Genomic DNA, 17,353 nt, shown 5'->3' with positions numbered 1-17,353 from the left:
CAACACCTGTCCTGGTTGAAGTAGGCCCTTGAAAGCCATCAGGGCAAACTGGACTGCTAACATCTCCTTCATGTTGATATGCAAATGCTGTAGTTTGGGAGGCCACGTGTCTTGAATCCATTTCCCATTGAAGTGTGCTCCCCAAGCCAGGTCTGAGGCATCCGTCGTTAAGATCTGACTCGCCTCTGGTCGGGTCACAGAGAGTCCCTTGTTTAGGTGACATTCCTGTGCCCACCACAAGAATTCCTTCTGGATGCAAGGTATTATCGGAATGACAGTGTCCAAATCGTGGCAGTGTTGAGTCCATACACTTTTGAGATACCATTGTAGCTTCCTCATATGCAGTTTGGCATTGGGAAGTACCAGAATGCAAGATGCCATGAACCCCAAGGCTTGAAGGACTGTCCTTGCAGTCAGCCTGGACAGTACTGATAATTGCTGGAAGTATAGGTGAAGAGTTCTTTGTTTGTCCGGGGTCAGAAAAGCCATCTGAGAGGCTGTATTCAGTCTCACACCCAGAAAGCACATGTCCTGAGAGGGTACTAGACTGGACTTTGTTTCGTTCACAGAATACCCTAGGCACCTTAAAACTGCCATCACATACTGTGTTGAAGTAACTTGTCTTTGTCTTGAGCAAGAATCAGGCAATCGTCCAGATAAGGATAAATTTGTATTCCCCTCAGTCTTAAGAAAGCTATTACAGGAGCCAGAACCTTTGTGAACACCCTGGGTGCAGTAGATAAACCAAAGGGCAATGCAGAGAACTGATAATGAGAAGTACCAGCCCGAAAACGCAGGAATCTCCTGCAGCTGGGCCTGATAGGAATGTGAAGATAGGCTTCTTTGAGATCCAGAGTTACCATCCAGTGATCTTTGCCTAGCAGAGGCAGAAGTTGCTGTAAAGTTAACATCTTGAACTTTGGAATGTCTAGGTATGTATTGAAAATGGACAAATCCAGAATTGGCCTCCAAGTGTTTCCTTTCTTTGGCGCTAGGAATAGACTAGAATAAAACCCTAGGCCTTCTTCTGACGAAGGTACCACCTGGATTGCCCCCATCTGTAAAAGCAAAGAAATTTGTTCCTGAGCCTCCAGCCTTTGCTGAGGAGGTACATCTGGCATGCCTTTGAAAGGGGGAAAAGTGTAAAAATAAAACTTGTAGCCTTGATTTATTATGTCCAACACCCATTTGTCCTGGGTGACCAAATGCCAATTTTGTTTGAAAAGTGCCAACTTTCCTCCTAGAGGAGCTGCCAGAAAGAAAGGATCTGGCAGCTGGAGATACAGGTCATTGGGTCTGTTTATGAAAAGGCTGACCCCTGCCCTCACCAGAAGATTGTGCAGGAGAACTCCAAGTCCTAGGTCTGAAAGAACCTTGAGTGTGAGCCCTGCCCCTACCACGTCTAGATCTGCCCTTAAGACTGAAAATCCGAAGAAGGGTAAGACCATCCTCTTGCAGGCCAATTCCTGCTAAACTTAGGGGGCTGCACTTGCAAAAATTCCTTAACTGTCTGCATAGACTTAGCTTTGTCTTCCATCTTTTTCAAAACTGACTCCACAGGGGGACCAAAAAGAACTTCAGATTGAAGGGAAGCATCCAAAATCCGAGCTTTAACATGCTCTGACAAATTTTGATCCTTAAGCCAGGCATGTCTACGAATAACTGAACCAGTAGCAGCCACCCTGGAAGAAGCATGAAGGGCATCGAAGCCACACTGCAAGGAATGTTTACCAACTTGATCTGAAGCATGAACCAAGTCCTGCAATTCCTTATACTCTATACCCTCAGCTAAAGCATCTACCTTAGCTTTCAATTGACCTAACAGAAAGTTCTGATACTTCAGCATATGGAATTGGCAATTTAAAGCCCTCATAGCTAACGTAGAAGGTGTACACTTTTTTACCCCACCTATCCAACGCCCTAGAATCTTTATCCAAAGGAACTGGATTCTTAACCACGGAAGCCCTGACACCCTTAGGCCCTTGAATAATAGTTTCCGGGTCAGCTCTAGGGCTCTTATACAAATATTTATGTGCCTCTGGAACTCTGTAATACCGGTCTGGCTCGACAGGGGCAGGGGGTAAAGAATCAGGATTAAGGGAAGCTTCAGAAAAAACATCCTGAACAACATCTAAAACAGGGGGAATAGCCAAAGGTCTATGCTGTGGCAAAAACAAAAATTCCCTAAGCCTCTTACGAGGATCTGAAAAATCCTGACCTTCCCACTTGAAATGCTCTCTCATGGAATGCAAGGTTTCAGAAAAGGAAAAATCCTCTGGAGGCGAAGCAGAAGGACAGGAATCCTCTGCATCCGAATCAGAATAGGGAGGAAAATCCTGAATATCCTCAGCTGAGGACTCAGAGTAATCTGAGGAATGCTCCATTCCCTCTAAATCTGTCTCCACCCTAGGCCTCTTCTCTGGAGGGGGCATAGAACCCCTGATCAAAGTAATCAAATCCTCTGACATTTTCAACATATGTTTTTTAGGAACAGAGCCCGAAGAACCAGGGCTGTGGCCCATACCAGAAATACCAGGTCTAGCCTTAGCAGGGCCTTTAGTGACTGAAGTAGAAGGCCTAATAACCTTTTGTAAGGATGGAACCACAGAAACTTGAGAAGCACCCTCGGCCTGACCTGACTCCTGAGAGGCCAACTCCTGTAAAAGTAAAGGTTCCCCCTGGGATTCAGCCGAGACCTCGGCTGGATCCACAGATTCAACCGTAGATTCCATAGAACTGGCGTCCGCAACGGACAACTCATCCGGTTTAGACCTTAAAGATTTATCTTTTCGCTTTTTAGCGGTAGCGGGCGTCGGAGGATCCGACGACATGTTGTAGTTACACCGCTTACTGAAAACAAGCCTAGCACAGTCTAATCTGCGTTTAATGGTGCGCTTATTAAATCTAGCGCAAAAGCGACACCCGACTATGTCGTGCTCATGCCCTAAGCAAGGAATAGAGAGAGAATGATAGTCCCTATGAGGTATCTGTTTCCCCACAAGAAATACAATTATTAACTTTTTCTGACATCCGGATTAACTGAGGCAAGAAAAGACAAAAATTTTCTAACGGGTACTTAGCCCAACTTGATCTTCGGTCTGAAACTCGAAAACTGAAAATTTCAGAACGCCGAACGGCACTTGCAAACGCTGCTTCTGCTTCGGACCACGCGGCAAGAAAGACTGAGGATATGGCGGTCATGCGCTTAAGTACTACTACGTACTGACGTCAGCTCCGGGCGCCATGACCGACGCCAGCCTAACTCTTTGGTATTCGGGCCGACCGAGGACAGCGGACTACCCACAGGTTATGACTGCAGCAATGTGAGACGAAGAACATCTAAGTGATATGCTTTTAGAGAGCGGGGCTGGAGTGCAGGACAAGCCTAGTTTAGGGTGCCACCTAGTGGGCTAAAGTATATAGCAGCAGAAGCTAGAGAATAGCGAAAGCTACTAAAAAGAGTTAGGAAAGACACGGATAGCTTATATGGAAGGAAACACTAAGGAAAAATAAAGGTTTGCTCCCTAAGGTGTAGGGGGGAATATGGCTGCTGGTTATCCTGGCTAAGTAGCGTGTTTTAAACACACACACAGGTTATTTAGTAATCATTTAGCTTTACAGCTAGGTCTAGGACAACGTGCCATCTTGCTTCCTTTGATAGCAGGGTTTTGAAGTAGGACGGCCTGAATCCATTACTTAGAGGATTAGATGGCTGAGAAAGCTTGTAAGGGGTCCTTAATGACCAGGCAGCCAGTTTCACAAGTCTTACTACAGGCTGGGTTTTTGGAATGCTAAGTTGGTTAGAAAAAGAAAGAAAGTAGTGGAAGAAAACAGCTATTCTTTGTTGTTGTTACTTACATAGGTAGGTTAAAAACACAAACATACATTTCAGTGATAACGCTAAACACATATATCTAGTAAAATAGCAAACGCCTGGGTCTGGAATGTAACAGTAGCCACAGCTTTAGGTCACCAGGCTGATTCGCATACCAAAAATAAAGCTCAACAATGAACGAGGGAGCAATTCCAAGTAGTTTAACCCAAAATTGGCTAGGAAAACATATCAAGGTACGACTAATAACTTACTAAAGCCATGTAATACAGGAAAACCTAGGCCGTTAACAGTATAGTATTAGGTAGAAGCAAATACAACAGGTAATTAAGTACCGCCTAGTTCATCACATTTGTCTTCAACAGTACAAGACAACTGGAAAACGCATCAAGTCAAATACATCAGTTCTACTAGGAAATAAGGCTGTAGTGCGATTAACAAACACCAGTGCACCTTAGCATAGAGGGCAATAGTGCGATGAAGTAAACTTAAGTAGGTATATATTGTATATCGCAGAGAACAAAGAACAGCTACATGAATCACTTTTGTCATAAGCTTTTCCCCAGTTCAAGTTTGAAAAAAGAGAGGCTGCGAGCAGATTCTGCCACATACAGGGTTATACATAAACACAAACACGGCTATCCTTAGGAGCCAAAAGCACTGTTTATGACAAGCACTTTAATTCCAAGAAGTGACAAAACGCAAGACCCTCAACAAAATTACAATATATAGCTAGCTTAGGACTATTGTGCGAGTGATATCAGCATAAGGTATCCTTAGCTCTCCAAGAGTGCTGATCATTAAAAGCAGTGGTTATTAAGGCACCAAAAGCATTGGTTATTAAAAAGCACAGCTTAATACAAGCGCTGTAGAGCTAATAAAGTGAATTTAGCTTGGATTACCTCAGTAAATAAGCGCAGCTTAATCGAAGCGCTACAGATCAAAATAAAGTGATTTAACTCTGATTACCTCAGTAAATGAGGAGATATCACTAGCCTAAGAGTACTGTACGAGTGGTATCATTCACAGACTCTACCCTGAGCTCGTACAGTACTGGTTACTCAGAGAATACAGAGTGTAGCCAGAGTGACGGGGTAGTGTCGTGCAACACGGCTCAAACCACTAGTCAGAGAACTAAAATCCTCAACAAATGGAAAGAACGGGGCGAAAATTAATGCGCTCTCTCTCAGCAGGGGGGGCTTACGAGAACTCCACGTGGAAGCACAGATAAAGGTAGCCGTTCCTAGTACAATTTAAGGCATCAATGATAGATATAATAGTCTAGACTTCTTTTGTATTTAGGTGTAATTTCAAACCCAGGCTAAGCATTAATGAAATACCAATCACCATACATGAAGAATATTAACAGCAGCAAAAAAAACCAAAAAAAAAAACAAAAACAACAACAACAAAAAAAAATCGCTGTGGCCAGGAATGCACAGCAGCCAGGGGAAAAGGCAGCTAATACAGATGGCGCATAACAGAGCTGCACAACTTTATGTACTTGGAAAGGATGTGAGGTGGGAGGGGGGAGGGTGAAGAGGTGTAGACAGGTGAGATCAAGGAAGGGCTAAGACCCTAGATGGGCAGGCAAGTATTTGATGGGTTGTCCTATGGAGAATGGTTGGGAAGGCGAGATGAAGAGAAATGAGCTGGAGTACGGACGGGTGAATGACTGAGAATATGAGTGGTAGGAGGGACCAGTACAGGAGGCAAGGAATAGAGGGAAAATAGTAGCAGGGTTCAGACAGGTAAATGAAGAAAATGCTGAGAACAATCTGTGAACAGATGACTACGGAGGAATTCTCAGTAGTCACAGGTAAGTGGTAGGGATAGTATGGGGAAAATGAGTGGAAACAGGAAATTAGCTGGGAGAATGGGAATTAAGCTAATAGAGTGCAAGTTTGGAGCAGTCAGAGACTGGGGAAAAAGAATTAAGTGATATGCTATTAGAGAGAGGGGATAGAGAGTGAAGGACAAGCCTAGTTTAGGGTGCCACCTAGTGAGATAAAGTATATAGCAGCAGAAGGTAGAGAATAGCAAAAGCTACTAAAAAGAGTTAGGAAAGACACAGATAGCTTATATGGAAGTAAACACTAAAGAAAAATAAGGGTTTGCTCCCTAAGGGGTAGGGTGGAATATGGCTGCTGGGTATCCTGGCTATGTGGCATGCTTTAAATACACACACATGTTATTTAGTAATCATTTAGCTTTACAGCTAGGTCTATGACAACATACTATCTTGCTTCCTTTGATGGCAGGGTTCTGAAGTAGGACAGCCTGAATCCATTACTTAGAGGATGAGAAGGCTGCGATAGCTTGTAAGGGTCCTTAATGACCAGGCAGCTACTTTCATGAGTCTTACTGCGGGTTGGGTGGTTGGAAAGAAAGAAGAAATGCTGCGGCCAGGAATGCACAGCAGCCAAGGAAAAAGGCAGCTAATAAAACGTATTAGCTAAATTAATAAATTTATTCTGCCATAAGTAAGGAAAATGTTTCAGCTGTCAAGGTGTAGAAACAAAGTACAGTTGTGTACCTACCATAAATGTAGATGTTCGAGTGTATTCACTGTTGCAGTCATTACTCTTGGGTTATCCTGCTGGCAGGCTACCCTCAGTCGGCCAGAATTCCAAAGTCTAGGTCCGGCGTCAGTTGCTGTCACCTCTTCCCTGACGTCAGTGTGCCAGGGGTATAAAAGATGCAGCCAATGCCATTTTCTTCAGTTTTTCTTGCCCCAGATGTCAGGTGCCCCCAAATTGGTAGGTTGAAAAATATGCCAATAAAAATGCATGCACAAAAATAACATTTCCCTCATCTACATGCAAATACACCAAATAGGTTGTATAGGCTAAGAAGTGCAGATAAGTCCGCGCAAAGAAAAGGGGGATGGTGGGTAACCTGGACTGCGAACATCTACATTTATGGTAGGTACACAACTGTACTATGTTCGTGTTTCACTGTTGCAGTCATTATTCTTGGGTTGAATCCCAAAGCTGAGGATGGGTGGCCGGGCTAAAAAGGATTAGGAGAGGCTATGAGGCCCTGCAGAATTGCAGTGGCAAAGCCTGCTCTGGACTTAGAGTAAAGAGGTAAGTGGTAGTGCTTTGTGAAAGTGTGCACTGAACTCAAAGTTGCAGCCTCTAAGATATCTTTGGTTGGTACTCCTCTGAGGAAGGCTGCTGAAGTGGCTGCTGCTCTGGTGGAATGAGGCCTAATGCCCTTAGGCACCGATTTGCCATGTTGAAAATAGCAGAAACGGATGCAATGGCCTATCCATTTAGAAATAGTCTGTTTTGAAATAGCCATTCCTTGTGATCCTGCAGCATATGACACTAAAAGTTGTTCAGTTTTTCTGAAAGCTTTAGATCTGTCCAAGTAGAAGCGTAACTGCCTGTGTATGTCCAAAGAATGCAGAATTTTCTCACCCTTGTTCTGTGAATTTGGATAAAAGGTAGGCAAGTGAACTGTTTGGTTGAGGGCCACACTGGACACCACCTTAGGCATAAATGTAGGGTTTGTCCTCAGAGAAACCCTGTCTGGATGAAAAATGATAAAAGGTCCCACAGCCATGAGAGCTTGTAACTCCGAGACTCGCCTTGCAGAGGTTATAGTTAGGAGCAGAGCTGTTTTCCAGGATAAGAATTTTATATCTGCTGTTGATGCTGGCTTGAAAGGAGGCAGTGTGAGTTTTTCCAAAACATAATTGAGGTCCCAGGCCGGAATTGGTGCTCTCCTTGGAGGCCTAATGTTTTTGGCCCCTCTGAGGTACTGCCTTATTAAAGGATGAGAAAAGATAGGTGGTTCCGTATTGTAATGGGCTGAAATGGCAGAGGCATGAATCTTAATTGATAAGAAAGAAAGGGCTTTGTTTAGCATCTCAGTTGGGCATTGTAAAATCTGAGGGATATTTGGTACACACATGTCAATGCCTTGTTCCTGGTTCCAAGCACAGAATCTCTTCCATTTTTCTGCATAAGATTTTCTGGTACTGGGCCTCCTGGCCTCCAAGATAACATCCATAACAGCTTTTGAAAGAGGAGTGTTCTGAATGGCTGCATTATCCGCCATGCTGCCAGATTTAAGGTTCTGAGTTGGCTATGCAGGATCTGATTGTTTTGTTGGGTCAGCAAGTGAGAAGTCTGAGGCAATATCCATGCTGGACCTTGAGACAAGCTCTTTAGGATTGGGTACCAGTGCTGGCGTGGCCAGTCTGGTGCAATCAGTATCATGTTTGGCTTCTCATGTCTGACCTTTAGGAGTACCCTGGGAAGGACAGGCAGTGGAGGAAAGGTACATACTGTTAGATTTTTCCAGCTGAAGGATAGGGCGTCCACTTTCCATGCTTGCTTGTGATAAATCCTTGTGCAAAATCTCTGCAATTGGCAGTTGTGAGGGGAGGCAAACAGATCTATGTCTGGGCATCCCCATTTCTTTGTTATCATGCTGAAGACTTGTGGATCCAGTTTCCATTCGTGGGGATCCATGAGGTTTCTGCCTAGTTCGTCTGCCAGAGTATTTGTTATTTCTGGCAGGAATTGTGCTTGCAGGTGAACTTGAAAAGCCAATGCTGTGTCCCATAAGGTCATTACTTGTCCTCAGAGGGGGTAGGAATGTGCACCTCCCTGCTTGTTTATGTACCACATGACCGTAGTATTGTCTGTCTTTATCAGTAGCTGTCCTGGATGAAGCAGGTCCTTGAAAGCCGTCAGGGCATTTTGAACAGCTAGCATCTCTTTTTGATTGATGTGAAGATGCATCTGGTTTGCAGGCCATGTGCCCTGAATACATTTTCCTGTCATATGGGCCCCCTAGGCATAATCTGATGCATCCGTTGTCAGTGTCTGTCTGGCTGTGGGTAAACTGAATGGCAGACCCTTGTTGTGGTGACAGGCTTCTGCCCACCATTGAAACTCCTGTTGCAGGCAGGGAATGAGTGCAATTACTGTCTTCAGGCTGTGGCAATGCCGAGTCCAAACACTTTTTAGATACCATTGTAGTTTCCTCATATGCAGTCTGGCATATGGAATTAGTAGAATGCAGGATGCCATGAAACCCAAGGTCTGCAGGATTTTCCTTGCAGATAAGTGGGTTTTTGTTGCCAATTAGTTGAAGTAAGAAGTCAGTTGCTTTTGTTTGTCTGGTGTGAGATAAGCCATCTGGGCAGTTGTATTTAAGCTTGCACCCAGGAATCTCTTGAGAGGGCACTAGTTTTTATTTCTTTTTGTTTACTGTATACCCTAGGCCAATTAGTAATCTTTTTACAAATGCCAGATGCTTTAGAAGAATGTCTTTGTTCTCTGCATTTGAATTAGGCAGTCCAAGTAGGGATATATTTGAATTCCTCTGTCTGCAAAATGCAATTACTGGTGCCAGGCATTTTGTGAAGACCCTGGGCGCAGTAGATAAGCCAAAGGGCAGTGCAGAGAATAGGTAATGCATTGAACCAGCTATGAATCTGAGGTATCTTCTGCAAGATTGTCTGATTGGGACATGCAGGTATGCCTCTTTTAGGTCCAAAGTTACGAGCCAAGACTTCTTGCCCAGCATGGGCAGTAGCTGTTGTAGAGTCAACATCTTGAATTTTGGAACTTCCAGAAACGTATTTAGTATAGACAGGTCCAGTATTGGTCTCCAGATTTTGTCCTTTCTGGGTACTAGGAAAAGTCTGGAGTAAAATCCTTGCCCCTGCTCTTGTTGTGGTACTTGCTGAATTGCCCTCATGTCCATGAGGGCTGTAATTTGTTTTTGTGCCTCTGCCATTGATTGTGTGGCAGGTCTGGCATGCCTTTTGACCTTGGTAGAGTGTGAAAATGGAACCTGTAGCCTTGGGACACTATGTTCAGGACCCATTTGTCTTGGGTAATCATTTGCCAATTTGATGAAATAAGTGCTAGTTTTCCCCCTAAGGGGGCTGCCAAAAGAAAAGTGCTTGGATCTGGCAGAGGAAAGTCATTGGGACTGTTTCCTGTAAGGTTGCAATTTGTCTTATCCACTTTTGGAGGTAGGAGCACCCCATTGTTTAGGCCTGTATAAGCCTTGGGGCTGAGATCTGCCTCTGGGACGCCTGTATCTGCCTCTTTGCGGTCTGTCTGACACTGGAAAGGACCAATTTTTAGAAGGCCAGTTCCTGCTAAACCTGGGTGACTGTACCTGTAAGAAATCCTTAACTGTCTGCATGAATTTTGCTTTATCCTCCATTTTTTCAGCACTTCTTCTGCTTTAGTACCAAACAAAGTATCACGCTGTAATGGTGCATCTAATAATTTTGCTTTAACATGATCAGGCAGATTCTGTTCCTTTAACCAAGCATGCCTTCTAATAACAGAACCTGTAACAGCGGCCCTTCAAGAGGCCTCCAGTGAATCATAACCACACTGCAAAGTATGCTTTCCCACTTGTTTGGCTGCATGCAATAAATCCTGCAATTCCTTGTTCTCTGAACATTCAGTATTTGTCAACAATTTCTTTTACGCAATGACATTAAATATTGCTGATATTTAAGCATATGAAACTGACAATTTAAAGCCCTTACAGCCATGGTAGCAGAAGTGTACACTTTTTTCCCTCATCTGTCTAGAGTCCTAGAATCCCTATCTGAGGGGACAGGGTTTTTTTTGCAGTGGAAGCTTTAACCCCTTTGGGACCCTGAGATATAGTTTCTGGGTCAGCAGCTGTGTTTTTATATAGGAATTTATGAGAACCCTGTAGTATCTGTCTGGCTTAGCAGGTGCAGGGGGTAAAGAGTCAGGGGATAGGCCGGACTCTGAAAATACATCATCTGCAATGTCTAGAACAGGTGGAACAGCCAGGGGTCTGTGCTGAGGAAGTAGCAGAAAGTCTTTGAGCCTTTTCTCAGATTCAGAATAATCTTGGCTCTCCCAGTGGAAATGCTCCCTCATGGTATGCAGGGTTTCCCCAAAAGAATAATCCTCAGGAGGAGAGGCTGAAGGAATGGAATTTTCAGCGTCAGACTCCTCATAGGGAAGGATGGAATAATCCTGTTCAGAAGAGGAATCAGAGGAAATAGAAACCTGATCAGAAGAATCATATCATACTCTGTCTCTTGCCTAGGCCTCTTATCAGGAGGGGGATGGGAGCCCCTGATCAAAGTAATTAGGTCTTTGGCCATTTTGAGAATCTGTTTTTTAGGCATGGAAGTCTGAGTAGGAGACTGCTGTAATTGTTTCTTTGTCTTTAGAGCTGCTTTAGTCTTTGAAGCTGAAGATGGCTTAATATATAGTTGTGTAGGTCTGAAGACACCCTCAGAAGCAGATGCCTGCTCAGCGGCTCCGGACCCATCTGAGGGAATGATTTCCAAGTGTCCAATACCTTGAGTATCCAGAGGCCCAGTCGGCTCCATGTGGGAGTCGGAAGCGGCCTGTGGCTCTGAGGTAGCGGGCTCCAGGGGTTGCGAAAGCGTCTCACGGAGAACCGGCGACTGGCCTAGCAGAGGCCTTGTCGTCTGTTTTGGACCTCTGATGCCTATCCTTTTCCTTGTCCTTGCGTTTTTTGTAAACTCCGATTGTCGGCTGTTCCGACGGCATTACATAATTAAATCTTCGGTCAAAGTAATGAAATGCAAAATCGAACAGACGCTTAATAGTGCGTTGGTTAAATCTAGCACAACACCGACAGCTAGCAACGCTGTCATCAGGGCCTAGGCAAGGAATATAGCAAGAGTGAAAATCCTTATGAGGTATTTGCTTCCCACAAGAAATACAATTGTTAACTTTTTCTGACATTGGACTGGAGCAAGAAAAAAGTTTCCCCAACGGAGTACTTAGCTTTAATGAAGACTTCAATTCTGAAATTCGGATTTGAAAATCTCCGGAGTCGGCCGACCGGCACTTGCGAACTGCTTTTGCTTCGGCACCGAGCGGCAAGAAAGACTTAAGAAAATGGCGTCGGCTGCATCTTTTATACCCCTGGCGCACTGACGTCAGGAAAGAGGCGATAGCAACTGATGCCAGACCTAGACTTTGGAATTCTGGCCAACTGAGGGCAGCCTGCCAGCAGGATAACCAAAGAGTAATGACTGCAACAGTGAAACACGATGAACATCTAGGACTGCTTAATCTTACCCATGTTAATTTTATAACCTGAAAGTTGCTCCAACTGTTCAATCATAGCTAATAAATTAAAAAAAATGTTCAAATGAGTACTCAAGTCTTTCAGAGATAGCAATATGCAAATGTCATCTAACTAGCTCTCTACCTAACACAAAGCCTATTTCTGCTCATCTAACAGACACCAGCTAATGGCCCCAGGTAGGCAGCAAACACTAGACAGGATATGTAACATATCTGACACGTACCTTACATAAATGAAATGAGGGAGAAAGTTCAGCATTTACCTTTGCTTGAACATTAGCTCCACTATGCATAAGCATGACTTCAAAACACATCTGTTTTGCTGGTGCAAATCTACTCTGAGCGAATGAATCTAGCCAATCACATGGCCAGGCTGCACGGCAAGAAGGAATCATTCTTTTATAGTCCTAGTAAAGGACAGAGACTGGCTTACAGTAAACTAAATTAAGGGGATCTTTCCCTTCTTTAGCTATAATCAACAGAACAGCCTCAAATCAAGGAAGAAGTGACCCTCTGCATATAAAACTTTTCTGATTACCGTCAGTTTCTTCATAATTTCTTAGCTACTTAAAGCCCCTCAAAAATTACTCCAACCCTTTTTCTGATCTTACCTCACCAAAGCAGAGATGGAAAAAAACTTCTTCTTCTTTCGGCTTTTCCCGGTTAGGGGTCGCCACAGCGGATCACATGTCCACTCATGATTGGCAGTGGAGTTTTACGGTGTCGAGTTGCCAGCCCGGTACCCAACCTTCTACAGAAGGCACACACACACAACTAGGGCCAATTTAGAGTGTCCAATCCACCTACAGCATGCCTTTGGGATGTGGGAGGAAACCGGAGCACCCGGAGGAAACCCACGCAACCACAGGGAGGACATGCAGACTCCACACACAAGGCACCCCAGCCAAAGATCGAACCGGAGAACCTCTTGTTGTGAGGTGGCAACGCTAACTGCTGCACTACCGTGGCCGCCCTCAGAGATGGAGATGTAAAAAACTAATCTTGAAAAATTAATTTAAAGTGTTCTCTTCTAACTTTCCTGCAGTGTTCTCTTCTAACTTTCCTGCAGTGGTATGCTGGATTTGATACACTGTTCTTTGAGATCTAGAGTTGCAAAAAAAAATTCTGCAGTCCTTTCCTCTCACAATTTCTCTCCCTCCTCCAGACTCTCTTAAACACCCCCCACTCCCACTCCACAGCTTCTCTCAAAATCCTCCACTCCTTCTCCATGGCCAAAAGCTCATCTCCAGCTGTATTTCTTTAAATCCCTAAAAGAAACTGAAAAGGGAAAAAAACACTAAAGCTGAAACTCTTTTGTGGAATGAAAACTGTGGAACGCTGAAATGAGTTTTTTTGCACTTTCGTTCTTTTAATATACCAAGAACTTCAACAGAAAACCATACTGTAGTAAAAAAAAAACAAGCTGAAATAGACAAATAAACCATGATGTCAATTGATTTAAAACACCCTCAACCAATCAGAATAGTCATTTCGTGAATAAATAGGTAATCATTTAAAAAAAAACAAATACACGATAAACCAATTTAAAGACATTAAGTGTTTTACACAAAAATGTTTCCTTAAAATGTTATTTTACTCTTTAGTATACATTTAATATTAATGCTTTCATTTAAAACAGGCTGTTAGTCTGCTCAAAGTAACACTTGCCATTTTGCTTCTTTACATAGAAGAATATTGTTGTAACCTTCTACAAACAATCTTTGGTCTACTGACTCTAACACAAAGAAGGAAAACTTTCTAAAAGTAGAGCACTGCGATGCATGCTTTGCAAAGCATTACTGCGATCCTTTTTAACAGCTACACAGTGTTTAAATTCTTTGGGGCAACATCCTAATGTTCTTCTCAACATAAAATCTAGTGTAGCTACTGCAGTTTGCAAGATAAACCACAACCCTCAGTTTTACAAATGTGGTGAAGCCTTGCTATAATGTTTCTACTTATGTGGGGAAGGTAAACACCGAGCTTCATGAATAAACCTACAATATCTACAATATTGGCAGGGCTGATGCGGTGGTGGTGCTGCGGTACCGTTGTCGCCTCACAGTTAGATGCTGCCCATTCGATTCTCAGTTAGAGCGTCTTCTACTGCCAATCATTAGCGGACTGGAGTTCCACTGTGGCGACCCCTAACCGGGAAAAGCCGAAAGATACAACATCATCTACAATTTTGGCAGGAAAAAGTTCCTACTCTAACTACATTTGCACTTTTAAAAACTACCATTAAATTGTTTGTCCCTTTAAGGTTGTAACCTCTTCTGTAAATAAACTTTGGCTGCAAACCTAACACTTTGTTAAATCTTGATCTCCTCCTACTACTTCTCCTCTTCCTTATCTGTTTTGCACCTACTTAAGCAACTTTTCCAAGGCAAACTTATCAAACATTTGCCTTCAATATGTGTATTCCCTGAATTCATTCTGAAGCCCTAGCTTTAAATTTTCCCATCCTTAAACTTACTCTTGCTCACCCCTTTCCATTCTATTTGTATCCCCAATCTTTCCCTACCAATAGAAGAAGACACTAACAGTTATAAAACCTCGAATGCTTCTGCCTTTCCACACACCTATTACTACAGATACCTATGCTGAACTGAGGTCAAACAAAATCAGAGGCTTTTCTATTTAACTTGCCATACAGCCATCTTTATTAACTGAATCCAAATCAGTTACTGAATACCACTTGCACAGTTTCAAACAAAAAATAAAATGCAACTGCCCTAACACCTCTGACCTCAACTCCACACTTTAGATCCAACTTACCAAAATACAACTCTATTCTTGCTATCTTAAAATGCTGAATTCCCATTAGAGTTCCAAATTCAATTATCAGGTTTAAACTTGGTAGTATTACCATGTCTTCATGGAAGCCCATTAACAATGGCATTGTGCTCAAATTCTTCCAGTGTCAAATTGGAGTGGATCAGAGCAAGATGATCATTATCAATACCTATCCTACTAACTGCTGTTTTACTCTCACAAATCTCCCAGACTGATCCACTACATCTTCAGTAAGTTCAATCCTAAACTTTTCAGAATCAAAGCAGCTCCCCCCCCCCCTTTGGTCCTTCAAAAGTGGCAACAAAGACGGATTCATTTCCAGATTTAGTCAATATATCCTGTTCAGTCTTAGACATGTGCTTCTCTTGTACAAAAACTAAGAGATTGTAGCTTTTTAACATAATCTGTTGCCTTGTCTCTTTACCCAGTCTCCAAACTCATTCACATTCCAAGCAATAATACTCACAAATGAGGCTTCATTTGGGTCAAGAAATGCCTTTGCTCTGAATAAAACGACTTTACAATTCCACTATTTTCATCTGGCAAATTGTAATCTCCTTGTCCTACACTGCTGCATCACCAGTTCAGATATGCCTCTCCCTTCTCAAACTATCAGCTGAGAAATCCTGCTTAAAAAAAAAAAAAAAAAAAAAAACGGTAAAAATGTAACAATACTTGCTACTCCTTTCAGTGCCCAACTTGGCTCACCTTATTCAGCTTTCCCACCAAAGTACCCACACATATGACATTTTCTCACCGTCTGGTATTGTTGTTTTTCAGCTTCAAAGTTGAAGCCAGCCTAGAAAGACTTGTTAAGTGACTTGCTCCGAGTTGCACAACTGGCAAATGTAGTCTGAGGGAATCAAACCCTTATGTACAGGCAGCAGTTTAACGACTCAGCCTTAATCATGTGTGCTGTCTTTGCTACTTATTAAATTTCACACCAACTATGTACTCCCTTCTCCAATTTTGCAAACACTCCTTTACCATTTCTTTAATCAATCAGAAGTACCCAAATATCTCGGACACAAAATCCTGCATATTTTGCCTCCTATATATTAATCAATCCAGTACTTATAAGGATTTCAAAAAATGTCCAAGCTCAAACGCATAAGACAGAAACAATAACTATTTCACAGTATAAATATAGCAATTTAACTCAAAGTATACTTTTAACTTCACCCAAAGTAAGTGATGCAAATCAGGAATTCCTAGGATCTCTGAGTGTCCTCCACAACAGCACAGGAGGAGTAAAAAAAAACATTCTGACAAAATAAATTTAATGCAGAGAGTCTTCTTTCACTAAGAAACACTGCACATGAAAATCTTTCCCTCAGACTACGGACCATTCACTCCAGTACATATAGCAAGTCACATCATCCATTCTCCATTGATCAACATTCATTGCCAGTCAGCTACAGGCAAATATCCATTCATCCTCAGCAAATGCAAACTTACTAGACTTCATCTGTCTTGTCGGACATTACACTGCAGTGAAGATCAGTCTGACAGTATTGACAGTTAAGCCAGCAAGGAATGTCCTATACCACTATAATCATAAAAAATTCCATTTTTCATTCCAACAACATGCTGGCTAAAATTCACTGCCACCACTTTTTACTGACCAAAAGCCTCACATCATAAATGAATGGCAATTTCATTTCATTAGTTACCATTAAAAAGATGCCCCAACAAAGCACAACGTCAACACTTCATGCAGATATCCACACTATGCATCACATCGGATAAACTTATGACAAAAAAACTGCATTAATTCCAGATAGCATTTAGCCCTTCTTCCTTCTGTGAGAACACCAACTTCATCTCCGCTAGGTACTGAATGAAGACATGAAATTAGTCTGGTGTACGTTTAGTTTGCAATTCTCCCACCATTGCCTCTGAACATGGACTTCGCAACAGATTAAGGAGAGTGTGAGGCTTCATTTGGAAAAAGAAATGCCTTTACCTCGAATGAAATAAGACAAAAAAATGAAAATGTAACCTGGCGTACTTTTTAATGTCTTTTTCCTACATTGCATCATCACTAGTTCAAATCTGCCTCCCCCTCTCCCCACTTGGAACATCAGCTGAGAGAAATCCTGCTCAGACATGCACAAAAAATATATATTGCTCCAGACAAGTCTTTTTCTCAGTTGCTGCAATTGTTTAAGGACATTTTCTCTCTATTTAAACAGAACAAACCCGTTTAACTTCTTGGGCTTGCTCAAAATGGAAACTGTGGCTGGCATATACAGCCTATGTACACATTTCATTTGAATCTTCACATCACTAAAAGCTGTCCAAGAAGTGAGAAGACATTTCACAAATGCTAGAGGGTCATTCTTCAGTTTCTCTCTCCCTCTGTATTCCCTAATAATCAAATATTTTATTAGGTATTCAAACTCCATCAGCATTAGCACCAAGTGCACCTGACTATCCACAACATGGGTCAGGGTTTCTATATCATCTCTCTGCATCTTCTTAATAGCGTATGAATAACCAGAAAGTGATTTCTCTATTTATTTCATTCTTTCTTCAGTTTGTACAAAGAGCTGCCTATTTTCTTATCAACATCAGACAGCTCTGGCATGATCCAAGCTGCAGATGATGACTTCACTACTATACCCATTTCATT

General features: G+C 42.6%; 1 protein-coding gene across 1 annotated transcript in view; it reads right to left on the bottom strand.

Annotated features, from left to right (window-relative positions):
• The window catches only part of COPS4 (COP9 signalosome subunit 4), a 687,025-nt gene extending 669,830 nt beyond the window's left edge, over nt 1–17,195 (bottom strand). The window contains exon 1 of the mRNA XM_044060383.1: nt 16,921–17,195. Within this exon, the coding sequence (XP_043916318.1) occupies nt 16,921–17,195 (275 nt within the window). The remainder of the gene's footprint in view (nt 1–16,920) is intronic.
• Between the last annotated feature and the right edge of the window lie 158 nt (nt 17,196–17,353).

Source organism: Protopterus annectens, chromosome 2.part0 (genome assembly GCF_019279795.1).
Source record: "Protopterus annectens isolate FY-2018-M chromosome 2.part0, PAN1.0, whole genome shotgun sequence".
Taxonomy (NCBI): Eukaryota; Metazoa; Chordata; order Ceratodontiformes; family Protopteridae; genus Protopterus; species Protopterus annectens.
The sequence above is the reverse complement of the archived record's forward strand: the minus strand, read 5'-3'. Positions and strand labels throughout refer to the sequence as shown.